The 12,609-nt window shown below is 36.4% G+C and overlaps 2 protein-coding genes across 2 annotated transcripts; both read right to left on the bottom strand.

The window, feature by feature from the left end:
• Positions 1-419: 419 nt before the first annotated feature.
• LOC127790582 (WUSCHEL-related homeobox 11) lies at positions 420-2,484 on the bottom strand. Its single transcript, XM_052320152.1, has 3 exons — positions 1,871-2,484; positions 1,373-1,548; positions 420-726 (listed from the first exon to the last, which is right to left on the bottom strand). Exons 1-3 carry the CDS (start codon positions 2,406-2,408, stop codon positions 709-711), a joined length of 732 nt encoding a protein of 243 aa, XP_052176112.1. The 5' UTR covers positions 2,409-2,484; the 3' UTR covers positions 420-708.
• Positions 2,485-10,336: 7,852 nt separating this feature from the next.
• On the bottom strand, positions 10,337-11,773 carry LOC127790790 (peroxidase 44). Its single transcript, XM_052320471.1, has 2 exons — positions 11,558-11,773; positions 10,337-11,343 (listed from the first exon to the last, which is right to left on the bottom strand). Exons 1-2 carry the CDS (start codon positions 11,759-11,761, stop codon positions 10,564-10,566), a joined length of 984 nt encoding a protein of 327 aa, XP_052176431.1. The 5' UTR covers positions 11,762-11,773; the 3' UTR covers positions 10,337-10,563.
• Positions 11,774-12,609: the final 836 nt, after the last annotated feature.

Genomic DNA, 12,609 nt, shown 5'->3' with positions numbered 1-12,609 from the left:
ATCATCGGATGCATGAAATATGGAACAAGAAAATATAAAAAAATAAAAAGGATGGCTAAGAAGTCGATCATCTGTTCAACATCATATCATCTACTTTATCAACAAGGTCAATTAATATGACTTGAGAACTCAATGCAGTTAGGCCAATGCACAACAAACAGACCCCAGCTGAGTCGCTTAAAGATGTCATTTGTCAAAACAATTAGGCAGCACATATAATAATAATAATAATAATAATAATAATAATAATAATAATACAGTAAAATAAATAAAAGGACTTCAATTGCAGAAAGAATCTTAGTTTCACATTCATTGGGTTGGCTTCTTCCGTCTGAATGCTTGCTGTTTTCCAGTCCCTATTATATAATTTTAAAAATGCTTCAAGTTCAATGTACAGAGAATTAAAAAATATATATATATAATGCTCAAATCATCCTGAATATATATTCCAAAACAGCGAATAAATTGTCTCTTTTTGACTTGGGATTCTGTTGAACATCTGCCTTAAACACAGGCTAGCAGCTTCCCTCACATAAAGCAAGAAATTAAATGAAAATAACAAGGGAAACAAGTTGTAAGACCTCAAAGGTGATTAGAACGTTTTTTTTTTTTTTTTTCTGGGAGTCTCTCTGTCTCTGTCTCTCTCTCTCTCTTCTGTATCTCAAACCCTTGTAGAAGAAGCTCCGGTGAAGCAGCTTTAGCCCACTTTTAGCCAAGTCTTGGAACCTGTAAAAAAATAAATTTAACTATTTATTATTCAGTGAGTTGTTTTAGGTGCATTCCACCAACAATCCCACTGTTACTCGCCACAGAAAAAGAGAGAGTAAGAGAGAGAGAGAGAGAGAGAGAGGAAAAACTTGTTACTGCAATCTTAAACTTTCATTTAGAAGCTTTCGCTTTTGGGAATCCTCAGTTGCATAAGTATTTTAAACTGATGAGTACTGAATTAAAAATGGAATCCAAATAAATAAATAAATATATATATATATATATATTATGCCAATACGGTTCTCTGGACTTCCGCTTTGTTTATGCATTGCAGCGTTACACCTTTTCTCAGCATTTTCTCTGCATTTGACACGGTAACGATTGTACTACGTGTATGCGTGTGCGAGAGAGAGAGAGATTCATCAATTCCAGAAAGAGCCCACCCAGATTAAGCGCGAGGAAGTCCATTTCTCATTCTTAATCTTGTAAACAAACAGTTATATTTTGTTAAAATGAGTTGTAGTTGGGTTTACGTTTCTTAATCATGAATCTTTCTGCTTCTCCTAAAGTTTTTAAGGCATATATAGAGGTGCAAAGAAACCCTAGAGAAATTGGTTCAGATGAGAAGGAAAATGGTTTGTAGAATTTGCCAAGTTATTCTTACCAGGAAATAGCTTTCACCATGCAGCAAGGTCTCCACCGAAAGGCCATACTCGTTGAAAGGGACTGGAATTCCTGAAGAGTGAACTAAGACCATATCTTGTCCAAACATTGCTTTCATATCAATTTGCCCCCTTGGAACTTCTGTTGGAACCCCATTGATGAATACTGTGATAAACCCTGAACAATTCCCAGAATTTCCAGTTAAATAACTTCGGATACAAAAATTAATGCCGAGAAATACTCGTGTCCACTTCTTTACAAATTATATGCACCGGATAAGCACATAAAAATATGTATGTGGTGCAAAATAATTAAAAGGCTCGTTTTTCATGTGTATGTTTGTTTGAGAGTTTAAGATGGTGCTCATATCATTTGTTAGATAGCTATAATACATTAGCAAGCGTTGTAATAGCGATTCTAACAAAAGGAAAGATCCAGAACCAGATAAGAAGAGTTGTTTTGTAGAGTGGAAAATTAAAGAGCCCTATTTTCTAATTACCTGCCATGCAATTGCCAGATTGGTACTGCAAATTTGAAGTATCAGAAGGGCACAAAAGAGAAGCCATGGAGGAGTTCGGCTCAGCTCCGGGGAGACCCATTTGGCAGGAGAAAGAGAAGAGGTCGTCGCCGCCTGCAACTCCACAGGAGGAAGAAGAACCAACAAGGCACGAAGACGACGAAGACAGAAACCCTGCGGGGGAGCCACCGCCATACTGAATTGCTCCCTCGCCGCTCGTGGCCTGACCCTGCTGCTCTCCGCCTGCGAGGCTGGCCTGAATTTGCCTCTGCCGGCGGCGAGAGCGTGACCTCCGGTTCTGGAACCAATAGAAGACGTTGGCGTCGCCGACGGAGCCGAACTTCTCGAGCAGCTTCCTTATTCTCACCGTCTCATCTTTGGGGGGATTCACCATCCCACTATTGAAGATGGACTCGAGAATGAGGATTTGCTCCGGCTTTGGAGTCCACCTGGTTCGAACTGGTTCACTTCTCTCGGAGCCATGGCTCGGATTATTAGGATCTTGGCCGGGATCATCCATGAATGAAGAAAGCAAACAAAAATAGGCAAGAACCAAGATGGATAATTAAAAAAACAAAGAATGTGCAAGAAATATAGAGCACATGAAGGCACAGTAGTCTACATCAATCTGCAGTATTTAAAGGCAGAGTGGGAATGTTACACGTGAAGTTACAATATTACCCTTCCATTATTTATCTCTAGATGTATATGTGTATACATATGTGTGTGTGTGTGTGTGTGTGTAGGTGCGTATCTGTGCAAACCCTGTTAATTTTTCAAAAGTTACCAGTTCATCTTAGGTCATAGATAAGTAATGCCACGATCGGTTTGAATGAACTATTTAATTAACCAGGATCATCTTTCATCTAAGAAAACATGATTTTCTTAATCAACAATATTTGCAGAAGATGACCATCATTGTATAGAGTTTGATCCGCGGCGTCCGTATCTAAAGAAATGAATAAGCTCTCTAAACAATACTACGGTTTCCTTCTTGCAATCATTGTACAATAAGAATACTTAAGAATCATATGTTAATGTTCTTAGTTGAACAATCATGATTCTTCAGAAATGTGTTAGGGTTACATTTGAAAAAGAAATGTCTTGATATTAATTTGAATATATGTTAGGTTCAAATTTTGTCTTATTAATTGTTATCTAGTCATTTAATTTTTGAAAGAAATGCACAAAGGAGGTTGGATGACAAAGAATAAAAATAGTCAACATACACAATTTTTATTTCATTAGATGAGACCGATTACATGAATTTAAACTTTCACTCATCATCTTCTATGATCAATAAAGTGTTTTTTTACCAAATGTTTACTAGCAAATGGAAGTGAGAGACACATAATGTTTGATGATAACACACATGTACAGTTCTCATCTTTGGCTTAGGAAGACTATTTCCAAGGTGCAGACGTTGTGCTGTGCTGGTGTGCCTATAGATGTCATGTTCTGTGTTTTTTTTGGTTTTAGTATGTATTGGTTTTGGGGCTTTCTGTTTGGTTGGCCTCATCTGTGTACTCACTGGAGCCTTCACTTAAGCTTTTGCCTTTGTGCAAATTCCCTTGAGAGCAGCTATTTGTATGTGGGTTCTAGCTATATATTGACCACTTTCAAACCAAAATAAATGTACATATAATTTGTTATGATAATGATTTTTTTCATATTAGGTGTGTTGACCAAGTGAAATGCCCTTTTTAACCCTACTTTTACCTTGATAGGCCGATCATGGGCCAATTTTTAATCAATAGATCCATTTTCTCTCATGGGACATAAAAGAGACTTGAAGTAATTAGAAGCATTCAGGGTAGGAAAGGCCTGCCATGATGAAGCACCTCATTTTGAGAGATATAAGTATATATTGGATTAAATGGCTGTGGGGGGTGTGGGAAGAAAGAATGCATTTAAGATAGGGATTTTCCATCGGTGAAGCTTCCTAGCTAGGAACCCACATGCCATACTACTATAGCCTAGTGGCACGAATTAGTGATTCCTCCAATTCAAATAAGGAAGGGAGGAACTTGGTCCTTGGCTCTTTCCAAGTGTGATCGAGGTTATTAAGAATAGAATCAAATTACAATGTGCCATGAAGAAGTTCCATTGGCTCCAATATTATTGAGTCAACTCTTACATAAGGGGCCGCTAAAGTAATAGCGAGCAAGGGAAAAAAGGGCATTTCACTTGGTACGACATATAGTTGGTAAACAAATATCACTATCTATCTAATTTGTTTAGAATTTGGTCTCAATAACAAAAGGTACCTCCTCACTTTTCAAGTAAAAGAGAATGGTTTATCTTTGGTCCTAAACAACCAAAGAATTACTTCTGAAGTACAATTGGATGGAATCAAAGGCCTTATTGAATGCATGGTGTAAATATGTTCAAGTTATTGATCGATGTATATATATTAGTAATAGCTCAATTTGTGTTGAACAACTGATGAATGCTTTCTAGAAATTGAGGAACTCCAGCATCTTCAAGGCACTAAGCCAACCACAAAAATAATTATATATATTTAGTTAGCGAAGTATCTCATTTTGAAAAAGAATGGAATGGTATGTCATTATAGCTCATCTAATGCTATAGTAGTAGAGAGTTCTCTTTATTTGTGGCATCAATCGAACCCTCCATCTCCCCTTTGGGAAAGATTTATACCGTTCCTCTCCTCCCCTTACACCTCATACTCTTTCCTTTCCCTCCCATTGTCCATATTTGGTCGACCATGTAGCTCTATTTTTCACTTTTCTTTGTGGGTGAACAAGCATTTCTTCTTTGATAATCTCTCCTATTTTGATTTTTTCACATACCTTCTTGTTCCCTAACCTTTCTAGCCACTAGCCCTAATTATAATCTAATTGTTTGTTTCAAAGCTTCTAATTAGTGATGCCCCTTGGTTACTAAGCATACGATGGATTTTCCCTTGAGGCTTTGCATATGGGATTTAGGAAGGTCGTCTATCTATTGGACATTTTCCCTAATGTTTTGATAAGGTTTTGTTTTTGGGGATTTTGTTGGTATTTCTCTACCTCTGGCCAATGTTTTTTTTTTTTGGCGATAACTTGAATGGGGATGCTAGTGCCGCTAGTCTTGGAAGCTTTATTTTTTGCCCTGTCATCCAATTCTTAGGTTGCCTCAGTTGGTTGTCATTGCTTGGCTTACCCTTGTCTCTACACATGGTTTTGTAGTATCATCAACGTGGAGCTTCCCAGTGTCGGTATTTTTTTGGGTTACTTTTCCTCATGGTTGTTGCTTTTAGTGTTAGGGTCTTGGGGCTTCTTAATTGTGTTTCTAATGTGTAGTTCAGTTTTCTTCTCCTCAGTTGTTAGGTTGGATTGCTACTCTTGGTATTGTTTGGTAATGTATGTGCTATTTGGATTATTGGGCTTAAGCATGTCTTAATTAGTGCATTTACACCTTGAAGGCTTGGCTTGGTCTTGTTCTTTGGTGGTGTAATCGTCTACCTAGCTAGGAAAAGCAATTAATTATCTCATTTTAGTATATCTACTTTTATAATACATAAAGATTGCACATAATTAAGCTTGCAAATACTATGTCATCATAACCATCGTGCAGATGTCAAAATCACATGAGTCTATCCCTCTAGGGCAAAAATTGTCAAAAGCCTAGCTTAATAGAGCATACACAATATTATTGTCAAGTACATATCTGGTCTGCATCAGTGTTTCAATTAAAGTTCTCTCAATTTATACTTCTTTATATTCCTTATTTACAATCAAATTAATTTTTTTATTTAAGAGACTTTTGTGTATACCATTCTTAATGCCCATGAGTGAAGAAGGGTTTGTTGAGAGAAGTATCTTCTTAATAGTGCCGCCAAAATGTCATATCAATTGACAAAATTAATTTTCTTAAATTAATCAAAAAAATGCAGTTGTAGGTATAATAATTAAAGAGAGCGAAATGTTCAGAATGGTAAAATGACGGGACGGTGATGGAGAAGGAGGGGGAGGGGGGGGGGGGGGGGGGTATGAAGGCAAAAGATAGGTAGGGTTTGGGTTTTGGTTTGGGTTTGGGCATGTGAATGCACAGGCATGGAAAACAGTGAGTCACAGAGAGAGGGTCACGAACACCTCTCTCATTTCTTTTATTACTTCTGACGTTAACACACTTCACACTTTCCCCAGTTTTCTATTTTATTTTATTTATTAATTAAAATCAAAGCAAGCAGAGAACTGGGTCTGAAAGGTTGGCTTAAACTTCGAACTCTTTCTGAAGAAGAGATCAAAAAGCCCGACTGTCACATCATCTGCAATCTGCCAATAATTTGATGCTTCGCCCAGATTTGGTAGATCGAATTAATGAAACTAGTTTACTTCAATTGCAGGAAAATATAAATATATATTGATTGATATATACAGAATTAGTAAGTGAAACATATAATCCAAGAAACCTCTTTTCCCTCTTCCCTTTTCGATGCTCTATCCAGTCCACATGATTTCATGGTTGCCTCAACTTCAAATGGACATAAGTTTCCTTCATGGCAATTCTTTGTCTTCCCCAATCATTGGAAATTATATAACAGATAATTTAATTATGCATAAACATCCATTGCTAATTAATTAATTTGACACAAATTGGGCTTCCATCTGGGTAACAATAATTACTAGCTACTGTATATATTGCATGTATAATATTTATTTATATGCAACTTTTTTGTGTATATATGGTGGCATTACTGGAGCTAATTTTACGAAGAGCAATGTTGTTTTTAATTTGAAAAATGTTAGTTCGCTACGTACCTAGTCAAATATATATATATATATATATATAAAAGAAAAAAAAGTTGTTCGGGGTGGTGACTAATTAATTCTTACTCAAGGGCATAGCCCACTTTGTTCAGCCAAAAGATCACGTTACAGTGCACTGGATATGTAACTGCATCAACCACAATATTCACTAAGATATTACCACCACAATAGCGTGCGTGACAACGGCAAGAATTATAAAAAAAAAAAAAAAATGGGGGGTTGGTGGAAGGAAGGAAGGAAGGAACACAGGAGAAAGTGAAGGTAAAGAAGAGAAAATTAAATAGAAATTTGAAATTTGAGGAGGAAAACGGGAAAACGCGTAGAAAGGGTGATTCTTTTTGGTGAAGTGAAGATATATGTGTGCTAAAGATCGAGCATATCCAAGCAAAAGAGTGACAGTGGGTGCACCCCAAAAGCAGAACCACATGTTGGTCGGTGTCACCATTAAAAAACTCACATTTTCTGCTTGGGGGCAGAGAAAATTCCTATCCCCACCGTCGTTTGGTAGGTTGCCACTTCTGTTAAGCTGACAACGTTTCCCAGGGCCCTTGGACTTTAGCCGCAAATGGAAAAACCAAGCCTGGCTGCCAAACTGATCAACACAACAAGGAAGAGAAAAACAATGGGAAAATATTGAAAGATTTTATTTTCTTTCCTCGGGGCTGGTTTTCTGCTGGTGTTTGGGGCATTAACCAGTCAGCTCCAGTTCCTTCACCACGACCGCTGCCTGATTTGAGGCACCGCCTTCATGGACTCTGCATTGATCATGTGGACGTACAGCAGGCAAAAATGGGACGAAATTTTTAATTGAAATTCAGCAGAAGTCTGAGATTCTCGGGTTGACACTGTTGTCCAACTTTGTTTTTATGTCAATTGGGGATCCATCTGTTTTCACATTAATTAATTTATTCTTCGTTAAAGCTATTGAGTTTGGGATTGGGAGGATAATGGGAGAATACCCAAATAACCAACAGTCTATAAATATATATATATATAAATATATTATAAATTTGTTGTGGTTATAAATTAATTAGGAATATTAGACAACATAATACATAATAAATCATATACCAAACAATCATAAAAATAGCACAAATATTTTACAGAAAAAACCCTTCTATATGAAGGGAAAATTCATGGGTGATCTCGGACAATTTTTCTATATATATTAACAATCAAGGATACAATAATTAAATAACAATTCTTTATAACACCTCAAAAGTGAAAATAATAGAATACTTTAGAGATGTTAAAACAATCTTATATATATACAATAATAAAAAAAATGGTGCACTAACAATGTTCTAAAATGCACTATGAGCTAGTTAGGTGCCAGACTAGAGTCTAACGCTTAGGCAGAGCTTAAGAAAATTATTATTTTTTAAATTTTTTATATAATTTAATGTTATTTTTAGATAAATAATTTAATTTTCTTTTTTTTTTCTTGAGTAATTGACATTGAATTAAAATAAACAACTAGTTAGGGAATTTATGAAACATTAACATATATTATTAAATTTAGACTTTAGACTTTGTGAAACATAGTTTATAAGCATTACAAACAATATAATCAAACAAAAAATCCAAACAAATAAGAAAGATAAACAAGAGCAAAATTTAGACCTTAACTAAGGAAATCTTGCATAACAAGCGTGTGTATGGTTGCTTTTTACTATTGTTGTAGCAAGTAGCAATTTTTTTGTATCGAAAAAAGAAGAACTGCAAACCTAGATGATAGCCATAGGTATTAGAAAAAGAAGAATAAGAATCAACGGCTAATATATGATTGGAGGCGATCATGAGAGAGAGAGAGAAATGATGACGAGATCGATGACAACAAGAAGTCCATAAGAGACAATCTAGGCAACACGTGACGAGAGAGAACGTGAAAGAGATGAGAGAGAGAAATAAAAAGGGGAAATACTGATAAAAGAGAAAGAGAAAGAGATAGAGAAAGAGAAAGGAAAAATACCAAATATCAATCCAGCCAGCTAGGAATCGCCTGGGCTGCCTAGGCCCAAATTGGACCCGACACCTAGAGGTGCCAATTTGTACTTAAACGCTACGGCCAGAGGCTGCCGAATGCCTTGGCAGAGCTTAGGTGGCCGCTTAGGCTGCATTTTATTAAAACATTGTGCACTAAGAAATCTTTTGCAGAAACTTTTAATGTACGAATTTACTGTACAAAATCTTATACACGATCAATAAAATAATTTTAAATTTCAATTTAATGAAAAGAATATCAATCATCCGATTATATCCAGGAAGGTTTTCAAGTAGAACCCTCAAATCAAGCTTCACACAAATAATAAAAAATTAATGAAAATACCTTTATTTAATGTATATATATTATATAAAGTCTTAATGATTGGTTTAAGTGGTGACTTAACAATAAATCATCTAATAATATGTTGATCAGCTTCTTTTAATTTTAATCAAGAAGAAAATCCAACCTATAAACTTAGTTCTCAAGTTAGGGACAGATATATCCTCTCTAACAATTTATAAGCTTATAATTAACGGTAAAAATATATTCACCATACTTTCACTCTCAAACAAAGATGTCAGCATGAATTGAGCCCATAAAACCACTCGACACATATTGTTGGCATGGGTTTGGTACAACCCCACTCCCCATGGCCCCTTTACTATATATGTTGCTTAAACGTGTTGTACTAGTGCTGAAAAAATTTAAAAAAAATAAAAATAACTCTATAAGTTTAGCCCTATATATTTAGACCATCCCTAGAAGGATCGCGGGTGAATTCACCATAGCTCACCTTGATCGGATCAAAACTTTATGAACATAAGTCTTCATTTTTCTCAATGTGATATGGCCTTCCCGGATTTGATGTAAATAAAATAAATTCACCCACAAAATATTAGTCATACCAAATAAAAAAAAAAAAAAAAGCCAAACCTAACTCCAAAGAGTCAATAACCCCAAGTGTTGAAACCACCATTTTATACGTCTATCATATTGCACGCCAAAGCATAAATATAAATGTTTATTTATTTATTGAGTACAAAGATTTAGGTATGATAGCAATATTGATTATTTATTCATTTTATCCTTATTTTAAGAATAAAATGAACATTTTAGGCACTCATCTACCGAGTCGGCCGGCCCACTAGGTTGGTAACTGTGCGATTATCCATTGTAGAAAGATTAGGTCTATTATCTCTTGGGCTCATGTGATCAAAACTTTTGGGCTAGTCCCTTTGTTTTTGGGCATGACACTAGGACCCACTCGCAGCCTTCGGAGTTCTTCAGAGCAACAGAAAATTCGTTGGACAAAATTCTAGTGAAAATTACTTGTTACCTATGAAATCCTGAATTTCTTAACAAAATTTCTGAGTTTTTTAATTTTGAAAAAATAATTTCATTTACAAGAATTAGAAATTAGATAAATTGTTTAAATACAATTTTATTTTTTTTGTTGGAAAGTGTAATTTTTGAAAAATTATTTCCAACTACAAGTTATATATATCTATATATATTGGAATCACCAAATTAATATGAATCCCTTATGCTCTACATGCACATTTCCCCCATCCCCATGTTTCTGTAACTAATACACAGTTGCACGTACAGTACTCATTTTTTAGGAGAGAACTAATGAATGGGCATTAATTTTGAATTGAAAAATTACCTGAAATAGGGTTTCACCAAACAACACAACACAACATTACAGTTGCTTTCTTTTATTTCACTTGTCCTTTTTATCAAAGGTTACACAAATTCAACTTGAATACAGTACACAAGCACATATAATTCCTGCAGGACAAAGAATTAATCTTTCCAAAATGCTAGCTGGTGAGTGAAGAGCCAGCCATTGAAATTAAAGGTTCAAGAGCATGCATGCATGCATCATTAAGTAGACAAATTCTCATAAAAGCCTATATATGTTTCTTCTTGTTGAAAACCCTGCAATTCGTCCTAATCTCGCCGGCCTTTCCAACCAGAACTTCAACGCCGCCCATCTTCACCACGGCCTTGGCAAAGCTTTGCTCGAATGCACGCCCGTTCGACGCAAACATCGACACAATCGGAGCACTAGATCTATCCAAGGCAAGCTCCTGATCAATCTGCAGCACGCCTTTCCGCAAAATCACCTGCTTATAGATCTGGTTATCAACAACGAAAGACGTGTTTTGGTCCAAAAACATGGTTGGGTCCTTGTCAAAACTCCTCGGTTGAGTTCCACAAATCCTTAGAAGCTTGGAAACCAAAGCTCGGTCCATGGTCGGATCGGGTCTTCCGGTGCCCTGAAAGTTCGTTAGCCGGTCCTGGAAGAAGCCGCAGTGTGCAACTCCGACTGTGTGTGCACCAAGAAGTGTCACCATTTCCTTTAGAGTAAACCCTTTTGAGGCGAAGAATGTTAATGTCTCCGGCACAGAAAGTGATGGATCTGGCAAATCCACAAGGCTGGGGTCTGAAATCCGGCCGTCACGCCGCCCTGTGGGAACGCTGTAGCTGGGTCCGCCGGCAAGAACGACGGCCTCTCTAGTGGCCAGAGTTATGATGTCAGCACAGGAAACGGTTCCCGGACAGGTAGCTTCTAGGGTTCTCTTAGCCTCGTCGATGATGTCGTATCCTCGCACGCCTAGGCTTGGTCCAGCGTCTTTCTCCGACGGCTTCCTTGGAGTTGAGTCTATGAGTATGGATGCATCGCAACCCTACAAAAGTTTTTCCATCACAAGTTAGCTGCCAACCATGCAAAAAAGTGTAAGGTTCATACTAATTAAAAAGGCTCAAACATGTGAAAAAAAGACTATTTTCTAAGAAAAAACATAACAGAAATTAAGCCACTACATCCCTTACCACCATGCCAACCCTTCGGGGTTCATGCTACGTAAACTAAAAATTAATATGGGTTATCTTCTTAATTACCGTAACGAAGCAATCATGGAAGTGCATGCGAAGCAAGGCGGCGGCTATGGAGGGATCGATCTTGAATCTGTTGTGGATGGCCTGCCGGACGATGAGCTCCGCCCTCGGGCAGGTGGACTTGTAGAATCCAACTCGAAGCTGGGCCGTCACCGAAAGGGGAAGAAGAATAAGGCACAGAAACAACAACAATGGCAGCTTCATCATCAACTTAATTATTCCTTTTATCAATATGGGTTTCAGATTCAGAATTTAAGAGTCCTATATATATGTGTGTGTAAATATATATATGTTGAAAATGTAGATTGTGGATTGTTCGTGGACGCCAGTAATCGGCGACGTGCAAGGTCAAAGCTGCCTATACCAATTGAAAATGTTTTCTTCCTAATTACAATTCGTAGTATATGAAGCATTCAAGCTAACCAGTTAAAATTTCACCAGTTTGTAAAAAGATATATAGATTTCCATCTATTCTGGTACATTCTCGTTCGTGTGAGATAAATGGGAACAGCACGGATACTTCCAGATTGAGCTTTCATCGTCTTAATCTATGTTGCACGTAAATAAAGACGAGAAATGGATATTTTCTTAAAAAAATAAATATAAATAGAGTCCGAAACGGGAATAAAAAATATTTCTAAAACGTTTTTGAAATGGGAAAACAACTTCTATGAGGTGTTTCCGTGCAACATAAGTCCTAATACTCTACGCAAGCTTAAATGCGAACAGGCTTGCACGTTCCAAACAGGGATCACAAACATATATATATATTGTATAATATAAGTTCCCTTGTTATTGCCTTTGTATTAAAAAACAAAACCAGAATCATTTGTGAGCTTAAAAGTATCGATACAAGCAGATTTTGATAGTAAAAATAATTATAACCATAATAGTAGTAATGTACAAAGACAGAAGTGTTGAATAATTAAATTATCAGTGGCGGTTTGATACCCTCAAATATGATTTATATTTGTAGAAAAAATATTTATCCTTAATAGTATTTTTACGTTTGAGTTTTTTTTTTTGGTAAGTACTCTTTAATTCCATGTAGGTCA

Source organism: Diospyros lotus, chromosome 14 (genome assembly GCF_014633365.1).
Source record: "Diospyros lotus cultivar Yz01 chromosome 14, ASM1463336v1, whole genome shotgun sequence".
Taxonomy (NCBI): Eukaryota; Viridiplantae; Streptophyta; class Magnoliopsida; order Ericales; family Ebenaceae; genus Diospyros; species Diospyros lotus.
This window is presented reverse-complemented; position numbering and strand designations above follow the sequence as displayed.